The sequence below is a fragment of the Aspergillus mulundensis genome (genome assembly GCF_003369625.1).
Source record: "Aspergillus mulundensis strain DSM 5745 chromosome Unknown scaffold_17, whole genome shotgun sequence".
Lineage (NCBI taxonomy): Eukaryota > Fungi > Ascomycota > Eurotiomycetes > Eurotiales > Aspergillaceae > Aspergillus > Aspergillus mulundensis.
The window spans coordinates 283,144-310,963 of record NW_020797905.1 but is presented as its reverse complement, the minus strand read 5'-3'; the positions used below and the strand labels follow the sequence as shown (position 1 = coordinate 310,963).

At 50.4% G+C, this 27,820-nt stretch overlaps 13 protein-coding genes across 13 annotated transcripts; 9 read left to right on the top strand and 4 right to left on the bottom strand.

The window, feature by feature from the left end:
* Positions 1 to 10: 10 nt before the first annotated feature.
* On the top strand, positions 11 to 536 carry DSM5745_10893 (tropomyosin; the record flags this gene model as incomplete). The annotated part of the gene is made up of 2 exons (XM_026752909.1): positions 11 to 312; positions 374 to 536. The coding sequence occupies 2 exons, from the start codon at positions 11 to 13 to the stop codon at positions 534 to 536; spliced, it is 465 nt and encodes a 154-aa protein (XP_026598547.1).
* Positions 537 to 879: 343 nt separating this feature from the next.
* On the bottom strand, positions 880 to 1,602 carry DSM5745_10892 (rRNA-processing protein RRP17; the record flags this gene model as incomplete). The annotated part of the gene is made up of 2 exons (XM_026752908.1): positions 880 to 1,347; positions 1,408 to 1,602. 2 exons carry the CDS (start codon positions 1,600 to 1,602, stop codon positions 880 to 882), a joined length of 663 nt encoding a protein of 220 aa, XP_026598546.1.
* A 225-nt stretch (positions 1,603 to 1,827) lies between these two features.
* Positions 1,828 to 2,909, top strand: DSM5745_10891 (Ac45/VOA1 transmembrane domain-containing protein; the record flags this gene model as incomplete). The annotated part of the gene is made up of 5 exons (XM_026752907.1): positions 1,828 to 1,922; positions 1,973 to 2,271; positions 2,322 to 2,426; positions 2,478 to 2,708; positions 2,770 to 2,909. 5 exons carry the CDS (start codon positions 1,828 to 1,830, stop codon positions 2,907 to 2,909), a joined length of 870 nt encoding a protein of 289 aa, XP_026598545.1.
* A 691-nt stretch (positions 2,910 to 3,600) lies between these two features.
* On the top strand, positions 3,601 to 4,572 carry DSM5745_10890 (uncharacterized protein; the record flags this gene model as incomplete). Its single annotated transcript, XM_026752906.1, has 1 exon — positions 3,601 to 4,572. The coding sequence occupies one exon, from the start codon at positions 3,601 to 3,603 to the stop codon at positions 4,570 to 4,572; it is 972 nt and encodes a 323-aa protein (XP_026598544.1).
* Positions 4,573 to 5,400: 828 nt separating this feature from the next.
* Positions 5,401 to 6,822, bottom strand: DSM5745_10889 (EXS domain-containing protein; the record flags this gene model as incomplete). The annotated part of the gene is made up of 5 exons (XM_026752905.1): positions 5,401 to 5,474; positions 5,528 to 5,841; positions 5,890 to 6,572; positions 6,639 to 6,688; positions 6,738 to 6,822. The coding sequence occupies 5 exons, from the start codon at positions 6,820 to 6,822 to the stop codon at positions 5,401 to 5,403; spliced, it is 1,206 nt and encodes a 401-aa protein (XP_026598543.1).
* Positions 6,823 to 7,329: 507 nt separating this feature from the next.
* Positions 7,330 to 8,454, top strand: pex10 (ubiquitin-protein ligase peroxin 10; the record flags this gene model as incomplete). The annotated part of the gene is made up of 1 exon (XM_026752904.1): positions 7,330 to 8,454. One exon carries the CDS (start codon positions 7,330 to 7,332, stop codon positions 8,452 to 8,454), a length of 1,125 nt encoding a protein of 374 aa, XP_026598542.1.
* A 372-nt stretch (positions 8,455 to 8,826) lies between these two features.
* On the bottom strand, positions 8,827 to 10,313 carry DSM5745_10887 (3'-5' exonuclease; the record flags this gene model as incomplete). Its single annotated transcript, XM_026752903.1, has 2 exons — positions 8,827 to 9,518; positions 9,587 to 10,313. 2 exons carry the CDS (start codon positions 10,311 to 10,313, stop codon positions 8,827 to 8,829), a joined length of 1,419 nt encoding a protein of 472 aa, XP_026598541.1.
* Positions 10,314 to 11,923: 1,610 nt separating this feature from the next.
* On the top strand, positions 11,924 to 12,446 carry DSM5745_10886 (RNA-binding protein LSM5; the record flags this gene model as incomplete). The annotated part of the gene is made up of 6 exons (XM_026752902.1): positions 11,924 to 11,948; positions 11,997 to 12,053; positions 12,101 to 12,139; positions 12,194 to 12,221; positions 12,296 to 12,359; positions 12,408 to 12,446. The coding sequence occupies 6 exons, from the start codon at positions 11,924 to 11,926 to the stop codon at positions 12,444 to 12,446; spliced, it is 252 nt and encodes an 83-aa protein (XP_026598540.1).
* A 776-nt stretch (positions 12,447 to 13,222) lies between these two features.
* On the top strand, positions 13,223 to 15,135 carry DSM5745_10885 (amino acid permease GAP1; the record flags this gene model as incomplete). The annotated part of the gene is made up of 3 exons (XM_026752901.1): positions 13,223 to 13,499; positions 13,598 to 14,015; positions 14,076 to 15,135. The coding sequence occupies 3 exons, from the start codon at positions 13,223 to 13,225 to the stop codon at positions 15,133 to 15,135; spliced, it is 1,755 nt and encodes a 584-aa protein (XP_026598539.1).
* A 923-nt stretch (positions 15,136 to 16,058) lies between these two features.
* Positions 16,059 to 18,965, top strand: DSM5745_10884 (GTPase-activating protein RGD2; the record flags this gene model as incomplete). The annotated part of the gene is made up of 5 exons (XM_026752900.1): positions 16,059 to 16,286; positions 16,357 to 17,503; positions 17,558 to 17,653; positions 17,704 to 17,889; positions 17,944 to 18,965. The coding sequence occupies 5 exons, from the start codon at positions 16,059 to 16,061 to the stop codon at positions 18,963 to 18,965; spliced, it is 2,679 nt and encodes an 892-aa protein (XP_026598538.1).
* A 460-nt stretch (positions 18,966 to 19,425) lies between these two features.
* DSM5745_10883 (AAA family ATPase CDC6) lies at positions 19,426 to 21,504 on the bottom strand (the record flags this gene model as incomplete). The annotated part of the gene is made up of 3 exons (XM_026752899.1): positions 19,426 to 21,020; positions 21,068 to 21,385; positions 21,453 to 21,504. 3 exons carry the CDS (start codon positions 21,502 to 21,504, stop codon positions 19,426 to 19,428), a joined length of 1,965 nt encoding a protein of 654 aa, XP_026598537.1.
* A 578-nt stretch (positions 21,505 to 22,082) lies between these two features.
* DSM5745_10882 (DNA-protein crosslink repair co-factor UBX5) lies at positions 22,083 to 23,704 on the top strand (the record flags this gene model as incomplete). Its single annotated transcript, XM_026752898.1, has 2 exons — positions 22,083 to 22,551; positions 22,611 to 23,704. 2 exons carry the CDS (start codon positions 22,083 to 22,085, stop codon positions 23,702 to 23,704), a joined length of 1,563 nt encoding a protein of 520 aa, XP_026598536.1.
* Positions 23,705 to 24,533: 829 nt separating this feature from the next.
* DSM5745_10881 (putative Ste20-like serine/threonine protein kinase) lies at positions 24,534 to 26,744 on the top strand (the record flags this gene model as incomplete). The annotated part of the gene is made up of 4 exons (XM_026752897.1): positions 24,534 to 24,585; positions 24,644 to 24,674; positions 24,732 to 25,048; positions 25,105 to 26,744. 4 exons carry the CDS (start codon positions 24,534 to 24,536, stop codon positions 26,742 to 26,744), a joined length of 2,040 nt encoding a protein of 679 aa, XP_026598535.1.
* Between the last annotated feature and the right edge of the window lie 1,076 nt (positions 26,745 to 27,820).

The following is a 27,820-nucleotide window of genomic DNA, read 5'->3' as shown; positions in this document are numbered from 1 at the left end:
GTTTTAGAAAATGAACGCTCTCCGCCTCGAGGCTGATGATGCCCACGAGAAGAACGAGGATCTCAAGAACAAGGTGAAGACCTTGGAGCAGGAGAACCTTGCAAAGGAGCAAGAGATCACATCCCTCACCCACCGCAACCAACTCCTCGAGGCTGAGGTGGAGAAGCTGGAGTCGTCCGCAAAGGAGGCTAAGGACGCCGCCAGCCAGAGTGCCCAGCACGATACCCAGAACGAAGCGCTGCAGAGGCGTGTACAGCTCCTCGAGGAGGAGGCTGAGGAGGCTGACAGGAATCTGCGCGAGACAAACGAGAAGTATGTTTCATTCTTTTCCGGCCTCTCCTTTAGCGGTGAGACTAACCGTCATCCTTGGAAGGCTCCGCCAAACAGACGTCAAGGCTGGCCACTACGAACGCAAGGTGCAGGCTCTCGAGACATCTCGCGACGAATGGGAGAGCAAGTACGAGGAAATGTCTGTGAAATACGAGACCCTGAAGAAGGAACTCCAGGAGCTCGAGCTTTCTCTGAACAGTGTTTAAGAACTAGGCTGGACAGAGTAGAAGCATGCGATGGAAGGGGTGTATTCAACCAACCATTTTCTCAGTGTTTGTCGTTACTATTTCATTGCACAGCCCACCATTTTATAATATCGTTGGCCCACAGAAGGCAGATCTCACAACATTCCTCGCTTGTTTTGTTCCCACCCACATACTTCTGAACCATCTTGCTCTAGAGTCGACCTCTTAATCATATTCAATTTCAGATTATGCAAACCTTCCAACGCTTGAGGTGTTGATGGGAATCTCAGGATAATCGTGCTGTGTATGACCACGCTCTCGATGCAATCAAATTGGTATATGGCGTAACATCGCAACCCAAGTCTCACCGTTCTCTCCGCGCCTTGGCCTTTCTATGATTCGCCATCCGCTCCTTCATCCTGGTGACTTTTCTCTCGTCCTTGCTTTCGTATCGGAACTTCTTCTTTTTCTTCTTCAGTTTGTTATCTTGCTGTTTCTTGGCCTTGGGCTTTTCTGTTGACTTGGCGTCTTCGGACGGTTCTGGTTGCTCCTTCGGTCGCTCATCCGAGCTGTCATCGTCGGATTGTAGAAGACCTTCCTTCGAGGGATCCATCTCCTCGACCGTAACCGTAGTGTATTTGTCCTCATCGATATATTCGGCTTCGTAGTCCACCGCTGGGGGTTCTTCGAATCCGTCCCACTCGTCTTCATCGGCTTCGCTTGACGTACTTCCAGCTTCGTCGCCGCTTTCGTCCGCTTGTTTAAGTCTTTTTAACTGCTTCTTGTGTTCCGCAAGTGCCCGTTCGAATTCCGCATTTCGCTCCTCGCGCATCTAAATGGTGAGACCGGTCAATAAGCGCCACTTGGGAGAAGCTACAAAAGCAGAACGCACCCTTCTTCGATCTTCCCTCTTCGCCTCGCGCGCCTTTTGCTCAGCAATTTCTTGCGCATGTTTTATGCGTTGTTGTTTTCGTTTGCGAAAGCCAGTCAGGAACTGATGGCGGTCGGAATCGTCAAAGTTGATTTCCTCCACTCGGCTGGCCAGCTTCCGCTTTTTGGAGTGTGCTCCTTTGATTTGCGGTCCCATTTCAGCGGAAATTCGTAGCCTAAGTACTTAGGGACGAGTAGTAGATATTGGGGTTATATTTGCAATTCCCTCGGCCAAAAAAAAGTGGACGAAATCTTGCATCCGTCGGAGCTGGCACCGATTTGACCGCCCTCCGAGCTCGCCCAATCCACCAGCCTGGCTTCCGACCCCAACATCATCATCCTCCGACACTCTCGTTGTCCGACCTAAACACCAACATCCACAATGCGTCTCAGTCGGTTCTCATTGCTGGCTCTGGGAGCCGCAACAGCTAGCGCTTTTCGCGACACCTCGCCCTTTTTCCTTGCATCCACTTCCGAGTAGGTTAGGCCGTTAGGATGGGACTGCGGGCATGAACTCACGAGCTTAGGATCCTCTCCACTCCTGCACAACTAAAATCCGCAACCGCCCTGCTTGACGAACTCTCCACGAAACTCGGCTCATGCCCCTCTGACTACTATGTCATCGCTTCCCAGCCTGGGGTGCACAGCACCGACTTTGCTACGGCCAAATCCGCCCCCCGCCTAGGAGCGAAGATGACAGGCGAGGATAAGGCGATTCGATCCACTATGATTGTCAATGAAGTTGCAGGCGTACTGGAGACGAAGCAGGTCCGAAACATTCTCGAGACGCAATGTGGTGCCCAGACGACAGTTATCGATGCTTCATGTTTGTAACCCTAACGGACCGCTGGAAGAACTTCATTGACATCTGAACAGCCGGTTCATATTCAACTGAGTTTGGCAACGAGCCTCGGATCATCCTCGTCGAATTCTCTTCGCTTCCTCTCGGTTCTGAGCGAGTGCAACAGTTGTCCGACAATGGTATGCGCGGTTATATATTGCGGCGGAGATGTTACTGACAGCTGTTCCTAGACGGGCTCCTTTCTGACATTGTCGGCCGACTCCCATCGGAGAAATATACCATCCTCTATCTTACCACCCCCAGAGAGTTTGAAGATAGTGATCCTCCTGTCTACAAGTCTCCGGGCGACCAGTACCAAGATACTATCCACATGGATCTGAAGCGAGACTATTCTTCCCACTCCCGTCGTGACGGTACAACGAACAACTCTATCTTCCATGAGTACCAGTACTTCACCCCAGGTTCGTACAGTGCTCTTATTTGCTCTGACCCGAATATCTTGACGTTTCTAACAGCATACAGGCATCTTCATGGGCCTTATCGCGACTTTCTTTTTCATTGCCATCCTGTACGTCGGTCTCAGCGCCCTGATGAGCCTACAGGTCTCCTACGCAGCCTTTGAGAAGGACACTTCTTCGTCTGTGCAGAAGAAGCAGCAGTAAACGCATCTATATAGTGTACTGCTTTTGGCATGCTTGTTTTTCAACATTGAACGTATATCTTAAATGCACATGGGTTTGTTATTGAATACAGCTTGTATTATATGTTTAGAATAGCGGATCTATGTTTTGAACTATGATGACCAACTACGGAGTAGATTTGCATGTTCAAGGTTCCTTGTTAGAAAGAAGCTCATTGGTAGATATTCTCTCTCTAAATATAGAATCACGTGATTACCAATATGCACATGATGGCTGGGCTATGGCTGATCTTGCGTCCAACCTAAAGTACATCCTGCGGCATTCATCGGCCTACATACTTCATTTTGATTATCTTTTACTTGACCATAGTACTTACTTCATACATCTTCTGTGACCTTGTTATACCGGTGCATTGCATTGCCGCTCTCGACTTCAGCCGCCCTTGTTGACCTGCCAATCCATTATTTGGGTGGAGATCGATCGATCCACGCCCTTGCTTACTGTCCCCCATATTTATCGATACGCTCTGCGGAGTCAACTTTCTCTACCTAGACGGCTGTCGATATATACCATTACCTTCTCTCATCGACTTGACGGCTTGCGCCGCGCTGGGGACTAATGCGCTGAATGCGATCTTGTGGTTGGAACACGGAATACCCAGGGGCCTATCACCCACATTGACCGCCCACTGCCCCTATACCAGATATCTGCAATGCTTTTTCTCTCGCTGGGCCGGTCGACGACCCGGCGACCTCACTTCCTACTCTTCTTGGTTCTCGTTATCGCCTTCGTCGCGCAAATAGCCCATGCCCAAGATGACTCGGATTCATCGGATAACAACAATGACAGCAACAGCACCGACACCTCGAACAGTACCACATCAAGCACGACAACGGATAATTATCCCGTCATGACGGTCCCCCCTACAGATGACGCACCATATATGCAAAAGTCCACCGCCCCTGAAGGAACCGTGTTCATCGCTGTCGGCGCTGTCCTAGGCGCAATCGGCCTCTCCATCCTCGCATGGCGGGGCATCGTGGCATGGTCCGTAAACCGCTCCGTCCGCCGCGCTGCAATTATGCACTCCTCCGAGAACAAGGGCCTGCTCGGCGGCAAGAGAAAGAAGAAGCGCTCCGGCCGATCCCACTCCCACTCCCAATCACGCCACAGCCACACGCACCACAACGCTGTCAGCCTCGAGAAGATCAGCGGCAGCGGAAACAATCGTCATAGCTCGTACAGGGACTCACGCGCCTCCAAGATCCCAACCTCCGGCAGCGGCCTGTTCTTTTCACCAACAGCAGGCATGCAGAATGCCGGCAACCGAGGCTCCAGTTACCTTCCTGCTGGCTACTACTCGGCGGGCACGGCCGCCGCGGGTCTCGCTCAGAACGTCGGCCTCTCTGCTGAAAGCCTGCCACCCCAGGCTCGGGGTTACACACGTACGGGCTCCGGCCCTTCGCCTCCTGCTACGCCATTGTCCCCTCCTCCGGCTCCCGTTATGCACGAGGCCCCGCGATACAGCAATAGCAACCTCCGGCAGTCGTACGCTGCTGATGGGTCGACGAGTAGCGTGAACCTGACATCCCCGCCTGTCGGCCGGACACCGAGTGCATATCTGGAAGATCTCTTCGAGAGCCATCAGAATCCGCCTCACTCTCCCAACAGACCTCATCACTGACCAACCCCATCATACCCCATCATCTGCATGTGGAATGAAAGCCTGTTCCGCCTCTTTATCTCACTTTGCTGTCTCTCTTTTTGTGTATTGAGTTTGCTTGGATTGATGGAGTATAGTCTTCCTGTTTACATGGTGGTATCGGAGGCATATCTTCTTTGTCCTTTAAATGTTCTTACCTGTTCTTGCAGCTTGCATTCTCTCCAATCCCATATTGGTTGTCATCTACGTCATATACTACGCACCTGTACAGACTTCCTGATCTCATAACATAATTCACATGACTCGACGATATATGTGTTCTGATTGTATAGGATCTATTGAAGTAGTTAGATGTCCCTAACGTAATCTTGCGTTACACGCTTCTATTTAAAATGCAACCCCACAAATCACCAGAGAACGAGTTCCGTAAATCCATCCCATATGTACTCATTGTTTAGACCTATTAAGTCCTCCGAGGTTCCTGCCCATTCCGCGTGCCATAGTATAAGGATAATCCCAGACGAAAGCTCGCCTATAATGACAGTATTATGTCCCAGAATCAGCTCCGTCAACGCTTTTGCCCATATGATACAATAGAAAAGAAAAGTCAGCCTAGGGTCGGGTCGACTGATTAAGGGATAGGAAATGATTGATCGGTAAGATCCCCAATGTAACAAAGCGCAAGGAAATGAAGCTTGCTGAAGCGCGATGGAAAGCCAGAATGTCGGAAAGAAGAAGGAAGGGAGAGGCATTAGTCCCAAATATAAATAAAACCTGACAAGGAATAGAAGGTCGTGTCTATATAATTTGAATGGGTATGAACAATTCAGCTGGTCAGAGAATGATCGTTCAGTCTGTGTCCAGTTTGTCGCTGTATTCTCCAAGTAGCACATCGTTCGGGGCTGGCCCTCGGCTGTTCCGAACTGATAAATTCCATTAGTATGCATTCAACCCAACTGTGCACAGAGGAACTTACTCCACTCAGCTTCTACTCGAATAAAAACCCACATCCATCGACGAATGACCTCGGAGAACATGAGCACAAAAAGTCCAAACTCTGTTTCACTGAGCCAGCCGAACCCTGGCAGGAACTTGGACATCCAGGAGAAGCGGACAGCAAAGTCAACAGCAATGGCCGTATAATACTGTCGATCAGTGAAATAACGGTGGTAACGTAGCCCAAACGGATACTCGTTATCGTTTCGCGATTCGGAGAACAAGGTCAAATCCCAATCCTTTGTGACATCCCAGTAGAAAGAGTAGGAAGAGTTAATGAAGGTAAAGAAGTAGCTGTTCATTGTCAGCTCGCTGCCGCATGGTCTAGACAAATCAGCTTACAGGACTCTAGATAGTGTCACTTCGCTGATACCGTGGAAGTTGAGAGGGCTATAGTTCCTCAATTTCGCAGCAATCAGAATAACCGGGAAGGCGCTGGCATATTTGAGAGCATTGGCCAGATGTTGCCCGCCCGTGTTGCCACTCTTGAAGCCTGTTCGGCGCACGCGGAAATACTCGATCAAGCATTGTCTCAATCGGATGATGCTTGGTATGGCAAGGACCAAGGGGATAGTGAAGCTAAAGCCACAGTGTCGGTCCGGTTTCGATGTGCTTGACGTCTCGGCACTAAAGAACATGCAAAAGGTAACCACAAGGTCTGCAATGACTCTCGCATAGCTTGTAAGAGCGTCCGCCAGTAGAATATCGCCGAATTTGCCGTCTTGGGCTTCCGCTAGCCCGCCAATGCTGATACGTCGTAATGTAGATAGGAATCTGCGCCGTCCAGATCGAGATAATCGGTTGAAAGGGAGTAGAAGGAGGATGAACAGGATAATGAGGTATGCTTGCGGAATGTAGTCAACGGATTCAACCCATTCTCTGGAGCCGTGGGTGACTGGCCAAAAGATCAGGAGCGACAATAGTAGAGGAAAGGTCAGGAGGCCGGCGAGATGGTACGCGGAGACGTGGGGCGTCCGTTGGTTAGCAGACTGCCGAGTATGATACCGGATCAATGCGAGGACGTCCTGGTAATAGTTAGTCCATATTTCCCGAGCGCTTTGTTAACAATGGGGTCTGAGGGGCCAACGCACAATATTATTCTGATGGAGATACTGAAGATTGGCAGCCCAACCCCAGAATCCTTCGGAAGCGTTAACCAAGCGTCATCAATGCTAACTGAAGATACTCACCTGCTAACAATAAGACGGCAACGCGAGAAGGGAAGGGGAGGAAGAGACTGAAGGCATCCAATTGAGCATGCTGATCAGGACCCATATTCCATTGAAAGGAGCGGCGCCGGACTCCTAGCCTTGGACAGACGGGGGAAAGGATACGAGACTAGGAAGCCAGCGGTATAAAAGAGTCTCGCGCAAGTAAATGGAGAGAAGAAGAGAAATGTCGGGGCACTCAACACGCAAAAGAATGACTAGGGGTGAGTCCGACCTCTGGGATAACTGAATATTCAAAAGGTCTGGGCTGCACACAGACTCCAAGAAGCTCAGGGATGCTGTCGAAAGCGGCCAGCGAGGCTTCCGGGGGGAAGGCGCTTGTCCGCGTTCGGCCTAGCCGCGGTCTAGGCCTTGTGTTCCGCATTTAGATCCACAGCTCGTCACGTGGTTTTACACGTGATCTAAGCCGAGGCATTCCTCGGCGGCTTATCTATCCGGGGAAGCACTCCGATCATGCTCCGCACCCAGAGGTGACCTTCGCCAGGCCTAGAAACCGCTGTCCACCTCATACTACTGTCGACTATATGAGTTGAATCAAATCAGGCCTCCTACAATGGCGGACCAGGACCTCTCCCTCCTAGCCCCGGCCCCTCCAACGAGACCTTCGGCCAACTTCTATCCCTTCGCGACCTCCCCAGACATTATCCGTTCACATGAGAAAGATGCCTTCCTCACAGCAAATTTGGCCAACCAGGCCCAATCCATCATTCGAACTCTTCGAGGCGCCAGATATGCGCATAATTATTCAGATGCCATCAAACACCTTACGGAGCTCCTGTACTTCTCTCTCACGACATTGACGGGAAACCGGACACTAGGAGAGGAATATTGTGACCTTGTTCAATTGGAAGATGATACACTACGATTACCGTCGATCTCAAGACGTGTTGGATACGTTTTGAGCAGCATCATGGTGCCCTGGACGCTTCAGCGGATTCTCCCCGGTTTCCGGCAACGTCTTCGCGCCAAACTGGAGCGCAGCATCGCCCGGCAACAAGTGAAGGCGCAACAGCAACAAACGAAAGAGCCAAGTCTTTCTCCAAAGAACAAATCAAAGCAGCCCTCGTTTTTCACGAGGCTACGAATTCAGAAATACATTTTAGAGCACCTAGACTCGATCACGTCCCTGTCGCCAATATATGCGCTTAGCATAGCGACCTTCTATTTCACCGGCTCATATTACCATTTATCAAAGCGCTTTTGGGGTCTGCGCTACGTTTTCACGAAGAAGTTGGAAGAGAACGAACAGCGTGTCGGTTATGAAGTCTTAGGTGTCTTACTCGTCCTGCAAATAGCAGTCCAGAGCATCCTCCACGTCAAGAAAGTCAGCGATAGCCTACAGCAGGAGGATCAAGACGTGAACTCAGAAGCTGCTGGATCCAACGGCAAACAAGATACCTTGACCCGCTCGATCGAGCACCCGCCGACCCTCCCTGTCCTACCCGCATCTGCTGCTAGATATGATCTCTCTGAAGATCCCAATGCTATCCCTTGGATCCCGGAAGGACAACAACGAAAATGTACACTCTGCCTCGAATCATTCAAGGATCCGAGCGTCACTACCTGCGGACACGTATTTTGCTGGACATGCGTGTGCGATTGGGTTCGTGAGAAGCCCGAATGTCCGCTCTGCCGACAGGAGGTCCTTGCGTCGAAAGTGCTCCCTCTAAGAGGGTGAAGCGATTATAAATTCTACAAATGGTTCCATGTGTCCTATCTTGGCCTCGACTTGAGTAAGTGAGAGTGTACGCATTTTGGTAGACATGAGCTCTATATATATACCCTACTGTTTATTGAGCATTTGAAATGACACGCGAATCATGATGATATGCATCCTGGCCATGAGATGCCTTATTAAACAGTGTGCAATGTACAAGAGGTGGTAGCTATTAACAGATCGAAGTGGTATCGTCTAGAAACAACTTCTAGCTGTACTCCAAGGCGTGATCTATAACTCCACACGCTAATGTCCATGAAGCAAAGTATTCGAGCCCAAAGATCTCTCCGAGACATACCGCCAGCAGTATATCATGTGGGCTGAAATATCCAACTAGATGCTCGCCGATCGCCGCCTAGTCACCACGGGCTTATTGACAGGCTTAACATGAGGATCGTCGGCAGCGTCGACACTCAGCGCGCGCTTTCTCGGCCTCCCAACCTTTCTCTTCACAGGTTGTATATCGGCAACATCCGCAGAGTCAACGCTTGGTGCGATCTTCCTTGGCCTCCCAACCTTCCTCTTAACAGGCGTGATCTCAGTTTCAATCGCAGAAACTGTACTTTGAGCACGCCTCGCAGGATGCTCGGGGCTCTCCATAGTCTCGAAATCGGACTCATCGTCGGATTCAACGGACTGGTTACGCTTCCTGGGCTTCCCAGCCCCCTTGACTATCTGGAATGAAGGGTCGTCGGCATACTTGAAGGTCTGAATGCGCTTTTTGGACGCCCTAGGCTTTGTCTCTGCAGATTCGGGTACCATATCAATCAAATCGAGGCCCGCTGTCGGTTCGAAGTCCTTTGTCCGTGTCTGCCTGGGCTTCCTAGCTTTCTTCATGGTCGTAAACTCCGCGGCGTATAGTTCACCAGGGTCGATGTCCTTTACCGGCTCAGTCTCCTCTTTCAACCGTATTGCGAGATTTAGTTCGTCATGATAAGGGAGCGGTGGCGCCGGATTTATAGCTTTTCGCTTCGCATCCATGACCACGAAAAGCTGATAGCCGGCATAGGCGTCAGCGGCAGCATCTGGGATAGTGGGTTAGCTGTTGCACTTCGAAGAGTAAATTCATGCCATAGGGGCCCGGTATCCATACAATGAGCTTGCTGGGCCGTGATGGGCTTTTGCCAGTTACTGCACCGCACGTCGAGTTCTTTCGCTAATGGAAGCCCCAAGTGTTCTACGACCTGGTCGGCCAAACTGACGCGATACTTGTTAATAAGCTGGGGGTTGGTTCGGCAGTACTTAATGAGCTTATACAAATGGCTCAGCTCAAAGGTACCCCGGGCGTTGATTTGGAGGTACTTCCGCAGACGCGTGCAGTCACCCTTGATGTTCACTCCTGTTTTCGTGATATCCGAGTTTTCCAGGATAGTTTTGAGTGTTGGTGGCACGAGGTGGTCTAGACTCAAATTCGGCCTAAAGCGTGCTATGTGAAAAAGTGCGATTTTGTTCCGGCTGGCAAGTTGGATAGTGGATAAATTTTCCTGGATGCTACAGTGCGTAGTAGCACCAGCTTGCCATTCCATGTCAAACCCTAACACGGGCTCGTTAACGAAGAATTGAGCCACCTTTTCGGCCGTGGCTCGAGAATTGCAGTAATGGACCATGATCGGTTTCCCCTCTTCAGTCTTATATAGCCTGTGGCTCCAGTAATGCGTTACAGCATTGCCTGAAGGTTTCGAGGCTGCCGATGTTTGCTGCTTCCATGGAGCTTGCCTGGTGTTTGTGTTCTGTAAGATGTTGTTGCGAGAGTCACCATTGCTTTGAACTTCAGCGAGCGGTGTTCGAGGCTCAGACTGTTCACTAAATGATCGTTTCATGTCTCTGATAGCAGGTCGGTGTTGTTTCCCGAGTCCCTCAGAAGATAGAATTGAATGAGATGAAAGGAAACACCGCGCCCCTTGAAATGGCGCTACGCTGGAGGGTCCACGATGAATTTGTGGATTTTCTAGTTTCTGGAAACGAAACTCTGAATGCTGCTGGAAAGTTCGTCTCAGCGTCAGGGGCAAGAAAGCCATGGGACTTCTAGGTGCAGGGGTTAGGCTGGCCAACGATAGACATTGGAGGCGCGAGCTGTGCCACACAAGACATTCATGCAGCAAGACGCGTCCCACTTCTGAGGTCCTGGTTCCCGGAGGCCTTAACGGGCAAAACAGACTCATCACCTGGGGCAAAAGAGGCTATATGCTCTAAGCTCAGCATCCCTTATGCATTATCCAGACAGCGTGAGCTTTGCGAAAAATTACTTAATGTCAGTGGTGGATTGTAGACAGAAACTGCTCAAAACTTGGGAGGCCATAGATCTCCGGAACGGATAAACACAGGGTCCTCGATGCCAAGTCTCGCATTGGAATCGTCCATCCAAGACTGAAGATTAACCAACTACAACGTAGGTCCCGTCATTTTTAGGGCGCAGGCTTTAATGCCGGGATTCATGCGCGAGGCGCGGAAGGGTAACCTGGCTAAATTAGGAAATAGGGCGTAGCTCTATTTCTTTATAAAATAAGGCCTTTAATAAAAAGGCGTTGTATATCTACAGTAAGAACTAATTACTAATTCTCTAAGTTAGAGTTCTAAGTCAAACTTGGTGTTTTATGCGTTATGTGACTGGCCGCCGCCTTGGCGCGGGGCTAGTTCGGCGCCGAAGTTCCTCCGTCAGGCGGCCTTAGGCCATTATGCGTCATGTGACTGGCTGCTGCCTTGGCGCGGGGCTAGTTTGGCGCCGAAGTCTCTCCGTTAGGCGGCCTTAGGCCACTATACGTCATGTGACTGGCTGCCGCCTTGGCTAGTTCGGCGCCAAAGTTCCTCCATCAGGCGGCCTCAGGCCACTAGATTGCGTTATTACAACACTGCGTAATTGCAACACCATAGCGGTGATAATACTGGCCTAATTAGGAAATAGGGCGTAGCTTTATTTCTTTGCAAAAAAAGGCCTTTAAGTAGTATTTAAGAATTCTAGAACTAAGGGGGCGTAGCCCCCTTAAACCCCCTAGCTCTGCGAGGTAGATATATATATTTATGGCGGAGCTACGTACGAAAGGCGGTTAGAAGAGATCATGTGATAATGTTTTTTTTGGACTAATTATAGCAACCCTGACGCCGCGAGGTCCAGGCGGTTAGAAGAGATTATGTGACAGTGTTTTTTTTAGACTAATCACAGCAACCCCGACGCCGCGAGGTCCAGGCGGTAAGAAGAGGTCATGTGACAGTGTTTTTTTTGGACCAATCACAGCGACCCTGAGCGATTCTGCCGTTTTACATGATCCCTAATAAAGCTCACGTGACTGGGAGCCGGGACCTACGATTATCGAGCGCTTTGGCTCCACTTCGTTCCGCGTCGCGCAATTATATCGCTTCGCCTCAAAAAGAAACCTTGTTTCTATATATCGTGCAGAAGGTCTTCTGTAGAAAGCCTCGAGTGTGTTCCGAAATGGCGTCTCAACTCCTTCCTCTAGGTACGTAATTACCTCTCTTTTATTCGGTACACGCTAACTGGCTCTTAGAATTGATTGACAAGTGTGTTGGATCTCGGATATGGATCATCATGAAGAACGACAAAGGTCTGCTTGCTTTCGAAGTACAGGAAAGTGCATACTGACCTTGGCAGAATTCTCCGGCACGTTGCTCGGATTCGATGACTACGTCAGTAAGTGGCAGCCGCAATCCATGAACTGAAGGCTTCTTTCTAATTTTCTCTTAGATATGGTGCTCGAAGATGTGACTGAGTTGTAAGGGCCCTGTAATATTGTGCTCTTCGATCTCTTCGTCCGCCAATCTCCGACATGTACTAATGTTGAGATAGTGATTACACCGGTGCTCAGGTCAAGCTGCCGAAGATCCTCCTCAACGGAAACAATATCTGCATGGTAAGTATGGTGCTTCTGTGAGCATTGAAGAGTCTAATTAGTTTCCAGTTAATCCCTGGCGGTGAAGGGCCTGTTGGTAGCTCTTAATTGAGGGTCGAGAGTTTCAGTTTGATGCGATGACAACTTTAACAACGACTAGCGATGATATACGTGTAATATCCTTGAAATGATAGAAAATTACTTTCTTTCCAGCAGCTCGGTGTCGTATACTGGCTTGATTCTTGGCGCAGTACATGGGTTGTGCCTATTCTTCTGGCTTATCGGGGCTATAAACCCTGAAAACGGGAAGAAAGAAGCGGCTGATCATAAATAATCACAAATATGGGATTGTTGGCAAGTTCATTTACTTGACACAACTATACTAGAGTTATGGGCACACGACCCCGGCCCCGAGGCTACAGGTACCAGCAAAAGAGCCTAGCGATATCGGGCATAGCGCCCTCTTATCGGCTGAGGGGGTGGCCACTCAAACTGACTTCCTCACCATTTCCAGTCCCCAGTCACATTTAATCTCGCTATCTCCCGGGAACGAGAGCGTGATCTGTGATCCTGCCACAGCCAGGCAGCGGCAAGTTGGACTTATGGCATCTCGATCTCCTTATCCATCATCGGGGCCATCTCGTCGCACGTTGCATTCCCTGTGGCGCGGATGCCCGCCAGGCTTTCTTCATTCTCTTCGCGCTGAGCACATTTGAGAATAGACGACCTCTTCCTGCGGCACCATTCTCTATCCCGTTTGTTATTAGATCGGAAAGCACTCTTGTCACTTGCTATTTCGGCTTGCCGCATCTCGAGCGTCAATATCAGACGGTTCTTCAAACTTCCCGGAAGAAAAAGTGTAGCCCGTTATATTACCGAGCACAATGTACAAAGACTCCTTGAAGGCCGAGGCTGAGCGCTCGACATCAGCCGAGTCCGAACCGGCCTATGGCGAGTCTACATCCAGACGAGCAAGCCTGGGCCATCGGGTAATAGAAAGTTTCCAGAGAGACCCAAATGCTCACCTTACGGCATTCGCGTCCTTTTCTGATGGCAAAGCATACGATATTGAAAACGCGGCGGAGAAAGCTGCCAACTCCCCGTTGCAACGGAGCCTAAGAGGTCGCCATCTACAAATGATTGCCATTGGAGGCTCCATAGGTACGAGCACCCTTCTATCAACGTTTGGATGATACCGCTGCGCTCCCATGCTGGACAGTCAGGTATAGAACCGCTGATGATGTTTCCTTTCTTTACAGGCACTGGTCTTTTCGTTAGTTCTGGAAGGGTCCTTGCTACTGGCGGCCCGGCTTCACTTCTCATTGCATATACGCTGATCGGATGCATGCTATATTGCGCCGTGCATGCACTTGGCGAAATGGCCGTTATATTTCCTGTGGCTGGTTCATTCGCCCACTACTCGACTCGTTTTATCGATCCGGCCTGGGGATTCGCCATGGGCTGGAACTATGCTCTACAATGGCTTGCCATTCTGCCATTGGAGATTGTGGCTGCAGCAATCACTGTTGACTACTGGGAATCAAATATTTCCAGCGCTGTATGGGTAGCCCTATTCTGGGCAGCAATTGTTTCCATCAACCTATTCGGCGTTAAAGGCTATGGTGAAGCGGAGTTTGTATTCTCCTCCGTTAAGGTCATAGCCGTAATCGCTTTCATGTGGGTTACCCCGAGCCTCTAAACGCCCCCTTCTTAAGTTCAATGATTGACCTTGTATAGTATTCTCGGAGTTATTTTGAACTGTGCCGGAGGGCCGAATGGGAGCTACATCGGTGCCACCTACTGGCGTGACCCTGGTGCTTTTCACCATGGCTTCAAAGGCCTTTGTGATGTTTTTGTAAATGCTGGGTTTGCATTTGCAGGAACCGAGTTGGTTGGTCTTGCCGCTGCCGAAACTGCCAACCCTCGCAAGTCTCTACCCACCGCTGTCAAGCAAGTCTTCTGGCGTATTTCGCTCTTTTACATTGTCTCGCTAACCCTAGTTGGGCTTCTGGTTCCGTATACTGAGCGCCGACTAATCGGGACATCTACCATTGACACCAAGGCATCCCCATTTGTCATCGCCATCAAGAATGCTGGGATTGAAGTGCTAGACTCCGTCATGAACGTCGTGATCATGATTGCCGTTCTTTCCGTCGGAAATTCAGCTGTGTATGGTTCTTCTCGGACCCTGGCGGCGCTTGCAGAGCAGCAGCAAGCTCCTCGGTTTCTCGCCTATATTGACCGTAAGGGCCGTCCTTTGTGGGCCATTGCCATTGCGTCCGGACTGGGCTTGCTGGGATTTCTAGCCGCCACAGACGAGCAAGAGGTCGCTTTTGAGTGGATGATAGCAATTTCCGGCCTCTCGTCCATCTTCACCTGGGGTTCCATTTGCTTAGCGCACATACGATTTCGCCGCGCATGGCAGGTACAAGGCCACAGTTTGCACGATCTGGCCTTCCGCTCCCAGCCCGGAATCGTAGGCTCGTGGATAGGCTTTATCTTCAACTGTCTTGTTCTCATTGCCCAGTTCTGGGTTGGGTTTGCGCCGATCGATTATGAAACCATGTCGTCCCGTATGCTGGTCCGCAATTTCTTTTCAAAGTATCTTGCGGTGCCGGTTGTCCTTCTCTTCTACATTCCTTACAAGTTGTGGTTTAAGACAAAGATCATCCGGGCGAAAGACATGGACTTGCGGACAGGCCGGCGGGAGTTGAACATCCAGTGGCTCATGAAGGAGGAACGAGCGCAACAGGCCGCATGGCCGAGATGGAAGAAACTTTATAAATTCTTCTGCTGACCTCCAAACAGTCATCGGACCTTTCTTCATCATAATAATTCTCCATATTCTGTTAGTGCCAATAGTAACGACGATCACGAGGATACCCACATTGAAATTCGCCTTGAAGGTTGACGTCTAACGCTGCGAGCCTGTGACGCATCTGGTTAAATAACGTACATATTATATCAGATCTACTATTTTGCCCATTACTGCAATCGAGAAGCTTCTTCTATATACCTAACAATGCTGGCAGTGGCTGTAATAACAAGCTTTCCCATAGCAAAGCAGCCAGCGGCTGTTTAGCAGATTACGGTAATTTTGCCAAAAATAGCCTAAGACACAAAACCCACGTAAGGCTGAAGCGGCAGCGTCTGTAAATTACTTACGTACGAATACGGAGATTGCACAGGATTCAGGAACTGCCGTCCAACTCACTGTGTGAGACCTTATGGGACTCTTCTTCTTTCTCTTCGACCTTCTCTCCAATTTGTCAATATCATACCAAATATAACGCAGCACTACGCCGGTTTCTCTCTTGCTTTGATTCTTTAGTCCGCTGTCCTTTCTGCTTCATCTTTTGCGCATCCTTTCTATTTCCCTGCTCCTAGGCGCCAACGCATTCAGTTTGCTCGCGTTCTTGTGCCCATTCTCGAACAGTTCACCCCGTTCTGGAACTCGCATTGGCACTGGTGCTTCATTCGAGATCAAAGACTCTCCTTTCTTCCTTGCCCCGCGCTCGTCACTTCGAAGCCCAGTGCTCTCGACCCGTCTACGCAGCCTATCTACCCCGGACCGACGGGGCTCTCCGCTTGCGCGGTTGTTGACAGCCCTCGGCGACGCCTAATTCCAACCTTGCTAACCCGCTGAGCGAACCGCTCATTACTCGCTTGCATACTATATCGCCCTTTCGCTTGCATTTCTTTGGTCCGAAGTCAGAAACAATGCCGGGGTTCGCAGATTCCTTCTGGACCCCAGACTACGCCACTGGTCTGGGTGTCCTCTACGGAAAGCTGCAGCAGGGTATCGTGGAAAATAAGCAAATACTTACCGTTGCGTCGATGCGTGCGGACGCCGAGGAGACATACAGTTCGAAGTTGGGCGATATTGCGCCGAGTGTGGATAGAATGGTAGCGGGATTCGCGAAGGATGACGGAGCAAGTGTGCGAAAGGTGAGTTGTGCTCTGCAGCCCTTAATATCACCTCGTTCCGACGTATGCTGACCTGGACAAACTTCTAAAGGCCTATGAAGGAACTCGTACCGAAATGGTCGAAGCGTCGAGGAACCATCAAAAGATTGCGGCGAATATCCGGGAATTGGTTGTTTCGCCGTTCAGACGCTGGTGCGATCAGCACGAGGCACGGATCGAAAACTCCCACGATGACCTCCAGTCTCGGATCAAGGAACATACCAAGCAGGTGGACCTGGTCAAGAAGCTGCGGAGCCACTACTTCAACAAATGCCGTGTCCTCGAGGATCTCGAAGAAGAGAATAAGCTCGCCTTCCAAGCACCCGAGACTAGCCCTAAGATCAAGCCGACCCCCAAGATCATCTTACCAGACAATGAACCAGAGGACGACGAGCCGGTAGAGCTCGGTGACCGGGTTTACACTCCAGATGACTTAAAGAAACTTCTCGTGCACATGTTGGAGACTATCCCTCAGGGCGAGATCAAAGTGCCCATCATCGGCACGTACCAGAATACGTCGACCGGTGCGGATATCGTGGAATATACCCAGAAGTACTTGAACGCGACTAGTCTCAGTTACGCGGAGAGGATTGGACAGGACCTCGTCGACAATGGCTTCCTCCGGTTAGTGGGGAATATGGGCAGCACATTCGCCAATAGCTCCAAAATGCGCTACCAGTGGCGCCCCAAGTGTTTCCAGATCTCTGGCATACCTGAGAAGAAAACAGCTTTGATGCGTGTGACCTCTGTCGCAACCAGTGAAGATGGCATCGATTCTCCTATCGCATCTGTCTCCGAGATGTTGGCGGGCTGGAACCCTTTGAACAACCCGTATCCCAATGAGACGCCGGCGGAGAAGCTCCGCAGAGAGGCTCGTGAAGCTGATGAACGGTACAAGGCCGCTGTGCGGAAACTTGACCTCATTAGATGCAAACTTGAGGAGGAGATCGTTGCAAACTTGCGGTTTATGGAACAGTGTGAGCTGGACCGCCTCAAGGCGATTAAGGCCGTGGTACTTGATTTCTCCGGAGCTATAAGCAACGTCATTCCGAACTTGCAAAGCACTGTGGACCATATGATGCTGTACCAAGAGACAATTCAACCTCTAGGCGATCTCAGGTACCTTCTCGAGAACTACAGAACTGGTGGTTTCGTACCCAAGGTCCAGGCTTATGAAAACTATTACGGCTCCGTTGAGGGTAAGTGCTCTGTACACTCTATGCACGAGCTCATAACTAAGTAACGGCTTATAGACCAAATTTTTGGTGTCGACCTCGAGGCTAGGGCAAGGGCGGACCGTAAAAGGGTACCGGTCATCGTGACGACGCTCTTGACCTACCTTGACAACTGTAAGATGACGTGGTATTTTTCATCGCCACAGAGCTAACGGCAAATATAGGTTATCCAGAACTCGAGGGAGACGAATCAAGGCGTGCTATTTGGCTTATTGATGTCCCATTAGGAGCCACTCACCACCTTCGTCACGCTTTGAACAACAGGAAAGGCGACTTCTTTGAAGTGCTTCAGAAGTATGAGATTCCTGTTGTTGCAAGCGCGCTCAAGCTATACCTTCTTGAATTGCCAGGTAAGGAGATGCCCATCAAGATACAAGATACAAGTTAAAATTAACCTCCAACAGACTCTCTTGTTTCATCCCAAGTTTACGAAATAATTAAGACCATTTACTCCACGACTGCAAACGAGACCACCGAAGAAGGACGCATCAAAGTCCTTCAAAGCACCCTCGGCCAACTCCGTCTTAACAACATTGCCACGCTTGATGCGATTATGACCCACTTCACACGTTTGATAGACTTGACCTCCGCCGACGAAACCTATGTTTCTGCGCTTGCTCAATCGTTATCCCCTTGCGTTCTTCGTCCCCGCAGCGAAAGCAGCCTCACGATGGACGAGCGCCACAGCTACCGTCTGATTCGCGATCTCTTCGCCCACAAGGACACAATCTTTGGAGAACTGAAGCGCCAGTCCAGTGGCCTCCACGGAACCGCGCCCCGTCCACGGGCCATTAGCACAGACGAGAGCAACCGCCGCGCCGCCATGGAAGCCCGCAATCGGGCTATCATGGACCGCAGCCGTGCCCACAGCCCAGCTCCCCCTCGCAAACATCGCCGTGACCGTTCCAGCGGCCCGGAGCCAGGCCGCTTCCCGATCAACGTCTCCGGCGCGAAAACGCCAACCACCGCCCGAAACAGCCTAGACGTACCCGGTAGCCCCTCGCCCACGTCCGCAGCCTCAGCCGCTGCCGCTGCCGCTGACGAGCTCTCTACCGTGAACATCGACTCCCCTGAACCCGCCACAAACGGCACTTCTGCTACCGCCGTCGCCGCCGTCGAATCCCCCACCGATCCAGACCACCCATCGGAACCGACTACTGCCAGTCCTCCCTCCGAAGCTCCATCTGACGACTCTCAGACACCCACGCCGCCCATTCACACCGAGGAGCCCGCCACAACCAATCTCAACCGCAGCTCTATGTCTCGCTCCAGCGGCATCCACACCCGCAAGCCGGGTCTTGGCAGCCGCTCCAGCTTTCCCATCATCGCTGGTGAGACAGGCACAGACAGCAAGCGCAGCAGTATCGCCGAGAGCGTCACGGAGCCCAAGGGCGTCACGTTAGAGGATAAGCCCATGGACGACTAAGTCTATCGACCGATACTCCTCCTCGACTGTCATTCCTGATTAAACCTGGTGGTTTGGTTGGACACCTATACTACTCAGTTTTCACTGTTTCAGCCTTCAAATTTCGACTTCGACTTTTGATTTCCCGTATAAACCATATCGTTACATTTTGCATACCCCCCTGTATGTCTATCTCATTCTGTTGTTTCTATTAGTCTCTTCTTTTTACTTTACATTTGCTCCTTGGATTGTATAGCACCTTTTTCATTATAGGCCTGTATATGAACTGTATACAGACCCGTTCCGGCAAGTGTTTCCCTGTTTAGTAGGATAAGTTTCATGTGTTCATGGTAATGATGCTCCTGTATATCTAAGAGTACAATGCTCCAAACGACACTCTAAGCAGAATGAGTGACGAGTATCCAACAATCGCTAATAGACTCCACGAATGCTCCGAAAACTAATGACGTAAACAAATTCTTCATAGGCCTTCACCCGAGAACAACCTCCTGAGAATGCCTTCGCCTGGCCCGGTAATCTGACTCTCAATTTCTTTCTGTGAGACAAAACAAACAAGGCTCTGTTCATCCAAGGCTTTGCTAAGTGAGGTCCCGCTGGATTTCGAGGGCGTGCGACGTATATCTGAGCCGCCGGCGACTGTACCACCTCGGCCTCGACTTTGGAATTCACCGACGAGCCCTAACGTTTCTAGGCTGCCAAGGACGTCTTTGAACTCCGTGGCTGTCAGTGGATGCAGAATGTTATCTGCTCTGCACAGGGTGCAATAGGCGTCGAATATTTGCTTGACTGTTGGAGCCATGTTTCTAGACTTAGACGGAGTCTGCGGGATGTCGTACTCGCGACGCTTTCGATCCAGTGCGACCAGCGCACATATTGCCGCTTTTTGTTGTAAATTGAGGCATTGTAGCCTCTGTGTGGTGCCTTGCCCAAATACCGAGGATGTGATTTTTGCAATGTGTGCAATACTAGCTCGGGGCGCTGTAAGAATTGTGTAAGGGAGTGCCGAGCTGGGCTTCGGCGCCGAATATTTAGGAGAAGACGAGAGGTTGTTATTTTCGACCAAAATGGTCTTCGAAGGGCTGTTTGGGTTTTGCATCTCGAGCTTCTGTATCGTTTCGTGTTCAATGACGTCGATTGCTCGTTTGATGAGTTCAAAGGCCTTCCGTAAATCTCCAGTCTGTGAAGCGACCTTCTTCGCACACAGCTGGATGGCTGTAGGTTGGACGAAAGGGATGAAGTTGTGGTCCTCCGCCTGGTCTTCTGGAAGCAATGACCGTAGGCGGTTGATGACAACGCCCGCAATCTGTCCCGCATTGTAAGGTAAAAAGGGGAGCAGAAGAGGCTTCAGATTCTTCGCTTTCAACTGAGGTAGAGATCTGTCCGTCAGGTCAAGTGCGTTTGCAATGCCGATTAGTACCAACTTTGACTCCCTCTGCAATGACCATTCAAACAGAGATTGAAGGATCCCCGCATCCGAAGTGAGAAGATGGTCGATCTCATCTAGCATGACCAAGAACATGTCTTGACTGCTGACTTGCTTTTTGTCCGGCAGGAACATGCTTTTTAGCCTATCAGCTTCACTCTTTCTGAAAACATCGTCATCATCACACAGGTCCTCGGTGAGTTTGCTGTAGACATCCCTTGCTGTTCTCATGCTTGCACAATTCAGCTGTGCGACTCTCACCGACTCGAGATCAACTTCATCGAGCACCTCCTTAACAAGAGCGCTTTTGCCGGTACCTGGAGGACCGCTGACATACATGCACCCACCCTTTCGGCCTTGAATACCTTCGGTGATGAACAAAGTAAGTTTTTCGCGCTCCGCTTCCCGACCGACTATCCGCCCAGAACTCGCACCGCGCGCAAACAGCTGGCGGGCTTGTGTATATACAGTCTGGGCAGTTGTCGGCGTTCCCAGCTGGCGCGGAGTACGGGGCGTTAAAGGTTTCGTTCCAATCTGAACTCGGTGCTTTGGCGTAACTGGAGGCGAGTCGAGAGCATTTCGGTATCTAACTTTCGAAGGGGTTTTGAACTCCACGGGTTTCAAGTTTTCGTCTATACAAATTAGCTATGGTATATTGTCGGTTGGCATCTGCACCTACCATTGACAGGCTTGGAGGTGACTGGTATGGAGTTCTCTTTCGTATACGAGCTGTCATTGATACGTTTGGAGGAAATCTGTAGGAAGTTCTCTTTCGAAGAGGACGGCTCGTCGAGCTTCTGTACATCACTCTTCCTTGTTCGCCTTGTGCCAGGCGAGCGATCTTTCGTAATTGTGTCATTTTCCGATTGTGACTCCTCGCCTTGCTTTGTTCGAGATCGAAGTTGCCGAGTCGATGATGCCGGTTCTTGTTTGCTTTCACGGTGGATTCGAGGCGGCTGTGTCCGGCGCCTGCTATTACTGCGTGGCGGGAGAGAAGCTATGAAAGTAACCGAGTCAGTAAGATGGAAGGAGCGTGGAGAGGCGAGCAATGCTCGCAGTCGTACCTTCTGTCTCAATGGTGCCCCGCTGGCGCTTCCCCAAAACCGTGGCAGCCATTGTGAGGAAATAGGAAAGAGCGACCAAAGACCACCACTATCTATAGATGTAGACTCCACACTGCGAGGTACAAATATCCGTCAAGCGTTATGGAGAACTGTGTCATGGGGTAGACAGAAGGAGGCGGTTGTAGTACTTATCGCAGCTCCGTCCGAAGAGGCATAATTGGTTTTGTCGCGTCCACACGCGACGCGTCCCCTTTCTCACGTGATTGAGTCAGCTCGGATAATTACATACTCCGGACAATCATCAACTGCGTCACTGAGGCAGCCTGATAGCAAGCATGGAGCTTGAACGGAGGTTAAATACATCGTTATTCTTGCTTGCCCCCAGTTGTTGAAAGTCAACTATCAAACTACTCATGTCTCCTTATTCTCTGGCCTTCTTCTAACGATAGATTTTTGATTGTAACATTTCTGACCTCTCCCAAGTTTAGAGGGGTTTGCATCTGTTTGCAAACCCTCGTCTCAACCTTGTGGTTTGAACACATACAAAGACACGCCCTCAGGTTTCAAGGCAGATACACGACACCGCTACTACAGTTCATTTAGAAGTGACTTTGCTGATTTCGATTCGCCATGGATAGCGATGTGGTCGCGCAGTTTTCTGAAATCACCGGCTCGAAGCCGGAGCTTGCAGCCCAGTACCTGCAGCTGACCGACTTCAACATTGAGCAGGCAATGCAGCTTTACTTTGAGAACGACGGTGCGGAGCTCACGCGCGATCCGGCTCCATTGCCTTCTACAGCAGACAGAGCGTCTCGTCCCACAGGCTATGAAGATGCGTCCGGGGTAGTACACATTGATTCTGATGAGGACGAAGCTCAATCTACGCCTCGAAACCCGGTAAATACATCGACGTTTGAAGATGACGCGGCCATGGCACGGCGCTTGCAAGAAGAAATGTACGGTGGACAAGACCCAGCCGATGAAGTACGTGCACCGATGGCCCGCACGACCGAAACCCTTGTTGGACCGGGGGAGGACTTTGGTGATGATATGCACGAGAGTATCCTGGGGCAAATTCGTGCCCGTCAACGACGAGCGAGTAAGCATATATTCTACTTCTCTTGCTCCACTCCACTGCTAATATGATCTCAAAATCAGACCGACCTGGCATCTTCAACCAACAAGATACTGCGTCGATATGGACGGGCGAAGATGAGGCGGAAGCTCACCGCGAAAGACTAGCAGAAGCGACAGGAGGTGCATCTGAAAGAAACAACAAGTCAAATATGCTCGCAGAGATGTACCGCCCACCATTCGAAATCATGTCACGGCTGCCTTGGGATCTGGCTCGAGAAGATGGCCGTGAGCACGAGAAGTGGCTCCTAGTAAATATCCAGGATCCCTCAATCTTCGACTGTCAAGTCTTGAACCGGGACTTGTGGAAGGACGCCAATGTCAGAGAAACCATCCAAGAACACTTCATATTCCTGCAGTACACTAAAGACGATCCCCGCGCCGCGCCGTACCTACAATACTACTTCCAAGCCAGTGACGTCTCTAATAATTATCCACACATCGCCATCGTTGACCCGCGGACAGGCGAGCAAATGAAGGTCTGGTCAGGGCCGCCGGTAGTGAAGGCTGCAGACTTCCTGATGCAGCTCCACGAGTTTCTTGACCGTTACAGTTTGAAACACAATGTTCGAAACCCAGTGGCCAAACGGAAACCAGAAACCAAGGAGAAGAGCATTGATGCCATGACGGAAGAGGAAATGTTGGAACTAGCAATGAAAAACAGTCTCGGCGCAGAGGCTGCGCAAACACGGAAGGTGGAAGACCCTGATGACCTTACGCGAAGTACTGGCGATGTCAAGGGCAAAGGTAGAGCGGTAGATGAAGATGACATTGAAATGGATGAGGCTGGCGAAGGTGGAACTACAAACGCCGAGACATCTGCATTCTGGTCAATTGCAACCGACCGGCCACACGCCGAACCTCCAGCTGACCCTGCGACCACAACTCGCATTCAGTTCCGGCACCCAACCGGAAGAGTAATCCGACGTTTTGCGCTGAATGACCCGGTCAGGAGGATCTACGAATGGCTAAAGGCCGAACCTGTCTTGGAGGAGAAGGCTGGTCTTGAATTCGAACTCAATGCCATGGGACGCAACTTGATCGATGCTCTTGACGTGAGCGTGGGGGATGCCGGTCTGAAGAATGGTACTATCATGATCGGATACATCGAGAATTAAGAACGACCGAACTGGGTGATATACATAGTACGATAGTCTGCAGATCTTCTATCTACTAGACGCGATATGATTCGTCACGGATAATAATGACCCACCACATAATACATTCAGACCTGGTTGACATTTGGAACACTTTAATTCAGACTTTGTACTGCATAGGAACCCTTGCCTGGCCTATTGTTCATTGTTCAGGGACTGACACCGCCCGCAAGCGCCCACACTGACCGCCCGGCAGAATAAACCCCGCGCGGGCCCCAATCATCCGCATTATTGGTGTTGTTTACTGCTGTCCCTGTTGTGGTTGTCCTCATCGTCGGCTCCCTGGTGGAAGACGATGCAAGGGAGCTATCAATCTAGAGCCCTTTATTGCCAATACTTTATCAATTTCCTCATGACTCCACCCTCGGCTTAAGCAAGGAATGTCTGGCCGCATTTCCTGTCTTGCTTTCTAGACCCATCTCAGCCGCTCGCTGCCCGCTTTTGTTGACGTCGACGGGGTTTCCCCAAAACAATAGCATTTGAAACTGTCAACACTTCGCTTCTGGTTGATCTCAGTAGCTATATTCGTTCTTTGAGCTGCTCTGATCTTCAAGGTCCCAGCTTCTTTTTTTCATGCTGTCCCTTTCCCCTCGTTTAGAAACATACGCCTGTTGGTAGGTAAGTTGACTTCCGATCGTTCCTTATCGATGGCGATGATCGTCCATTTTATAGTCCCATCGCCCTAGCTTTGTGTTTATACTGTCATGCATTATGTTTTCTCGTGCTGATTAGGCACCCAGACATAGCAATTTCTAGTGCATGATCGAAGACTGCTCGAAGCGCCGCCGAAATGGAAGGCCTGGTGGATCCAGAGACGCTGTACATGAAACAAAACTGCATTGGTATGTACTGGCAGCGGCTGCTGGTGTCGTCTCGCAATGGTTCTGACTTGTACTTCAGGTGGCGGAAGCTTCGGGCGGGTTTATAAAGGGTATGACACTGGAGTTCCCCCTTAGACTGGCATTCCTGATACGAACGGCATCCACAGTGTCGATAAACGCAACGGAAAGTCAGTCGCAATCAAGATAATTGATGTGGAGAATGCCGAGGACGAGGTCGAGGACATCATCCAAGAGATCGCTATCTTGTCCGAGCTCAACTCCCCGTACGTGACCAGATACCATGGATCATATTTGAAAGGGTCAAGTCTTTGGATCGTGATGGAGTTCTGCTCCGGTGGCAGCTGCTCTGACCTCATGCGCCCGGGGCCAATTCCGGAAGAATACATTGTCATCATCATTCGAGAACTGCTCAAGGGACTGGACTACCTACACAGCGACAAGAAGCTGCATCGCGACGTTAAAGGTACGCTTGCCTCTCGCTGACTGTCCCGAGAAAACGCTAAGACCTATGCTTAATAGCTGCAAACATTCTTTTGTCGTCGGGCGGCCAAGTGAAGCTGGCGGATTTTGGAGTATCTAGCCAGCTATCGGCTACCATGACAAAGAAGAATACATTCGTCGGGACTCCCTTTTGGATGGCTCCAGAAGTAATCAAGCAGTCAGGATATGATTACAAAGCTGATATCTGGTCACTCGGGATTACCGCGATTGAGTTGGCTCACGGAGAACCTCCTTACTCGGACATACATCCCATGAAGGTCCTGTTCCTGATCCCAAAGAATCCACCACCTACACTGCAAGGTGATTACAGCAAAACATTCAAGAGCTTCGTCGAACTTTGTCTTCGGAGAGACCCGCGAGAGCGACCGACAGCTAAAGAGTTGCTTGAGCATCCCTTCATCAAGCGAGCGAAGAAAACCAACTACTTGACGGAACTGATCGAGCGCTATGAGCGTTGGCAGGCAGTGAACGGCAATAAAAAGGATGACGAAGATGACGAGTTGGACCAGGAACCCGCGGTCGGCCCAACGGCCACCGAGGATGATGACGATCTTTGGGACTTTGGCACCGTTCGACCAGCGGGACGCGGGCACGCTCTCAATCCGATGAGAGTGGCAGACCTTAACGCTAGGGGTCAGGGCCCGAGAGACAGAGATTCCAAACCCGAGCTCCGAAAGGAAGCGCCTAGGCCGAATAACCCTACGTGTCCTCCTGCTCATCTCAAGAGCACGCCTACTTCACCAAAGTTGGCTTCTCCATCAAAGATTCCATTACCCCCGTCCCCGGTGAAACCATCGCATATCGATAACCTCCCAAAAACCCCTTCACATATAACACCCCAGAAAGTAAGGGAAAGCCCTGGGAGTGATTATGACAGGGCTCTACAGCAGTCTTTAGCACAAGATTTGAGTTTCCTGCAACTAGATCGTTCCCCGGAAAGCTCCATGGCGACCCTCATTGACAGAGGGAGCCCGCTCTCGACACCGTTGCCTCACCAGTCACGGTCATCCTTTTCCATGGAAACACCAGCTCTGCAGGCGTCACCTTCACGAAACTCCAGTGAACAGCAGGTCAGGTCCGGAATCGAACCACGGCGTATTCAGCCTCCACTCTTTTCTCAACCACAAGCTCAGCAGCAGTCCCATTATTCGCGTCCTCCTCCAACGCCAAAACATACGTCTCCGCCGCCGCAACCTCAACCTCAAAACCATTTACATGCTCCTTTGCACAGCTTAGCACCCAGTCATCCCGATCTAAATGGTCCTTCTTTATACAACAAACCCGCTAACTCGAACGCACAACACACGAAACAGTCGTCGAACCCTCTTGAAGTCACTGCTCTTAACAGTGTTATCCTTCCTGCTCTGAAAGAAGCCATTAATCGTCGTGCTCGTTGTGTAGATATCGCTACCCGGTCTACAATAGCCCACGACGGTGAGAGTCTAAAAACGGCATTGGAGCTTCAGTCCCGACGGGAACATGCCCAAGAGATGATAGAATCATTATCCAATGAATTAGTTGGAATCCTTACCAGGCTCGAGCGGTGGGACAACGACGCCCCGGTGGGTATGGGCGCCGGCATCCCCTCCTTTCTAGAAGGATTCCTGGAAGAGGTTCTTGTCAGGATTGAGCCAGGCGATGATGACGAGTTTCGATAGGCTCTAACACCCTTACTTGATTCTCTTTCTCGCCCTCTACCACTTTGCTCTAGCGCCGTTGTCGTGGCTCACTTCTTTCCCTGCCGCTCCTTAGATAGGATATATGTGGAGCTATATCTACTTTCGTCATCAGGGTCATAAATCTTTCCTTCACCTTTCCTTACTATCTCTTCTTCGTTTTCTTGTCTCAGGAGGCAACTGTGATTGTGAAAGTCAGTCCTGTGAGGAAAGATGTATCGTGTGGCTGTACGTTTGGGGCACTGTGAGGGGTTGTCCACTCAGTTTCTGTTCAGACTTTTTTCTGTTTCGACTCTTCATTAAGTGTTCATACAGGGCTGGTCCTTAGATCTTTCAATTTGGAGCAGGATATTCCGCGGTGTCTGACTTAAGCCTAGTAAACAACGGATGTATATCTTCCACCACGAAGCCTCCAAAGCAACGTATTGATATGATCTAACATTCAGAGAGCCCGCAGTTCGCACATTGCCCCTCTATAGCATAACTGCTTTGGCTTGCTGCTTTGCTTTGCGACCTAATAATTGGATCACAGGACGAACAATGATGAGTATACACCGACAGGAAGGCTTAATATGTATAACTATGGCTCCATATAGTATTGGAAATGAGGAGGATCTGATAGCTGATCATCATTATGGGCTATTTTGGCTATTAAGGGCATCCGATTGAATACGAGCAACGTAAAGGCATAGATTGGGTATAATATCGTGGTATCATGTTAAAGTAAGTTGCCCAGGTATTTTCATGCGGCGAGTATATGTATATGCGAGAAGCTTTTGATCCGGCTATCAGGATCAATGTGAAGACGCCAGTCTTCTACAGAATAATGCTCCCTGGAGGCGCATTAGCCTGAGACTAGGCCGGGTGGTGTGGTCGTGGCGGCGTTATCGTTGACCCAGATCAGCCATTAACTTGCACGCCCTGACTATGAAGAGGCATAATTGGTCTTCTGCTGAGTTGGCATTCACGGCGGGTGAGTGTGAAACCACAACTGACCCAAGGAGGTATTCTTGGAGCGGCCTCAACAAAGGAAGCTTAGGGTTATACGTCCAAAGACG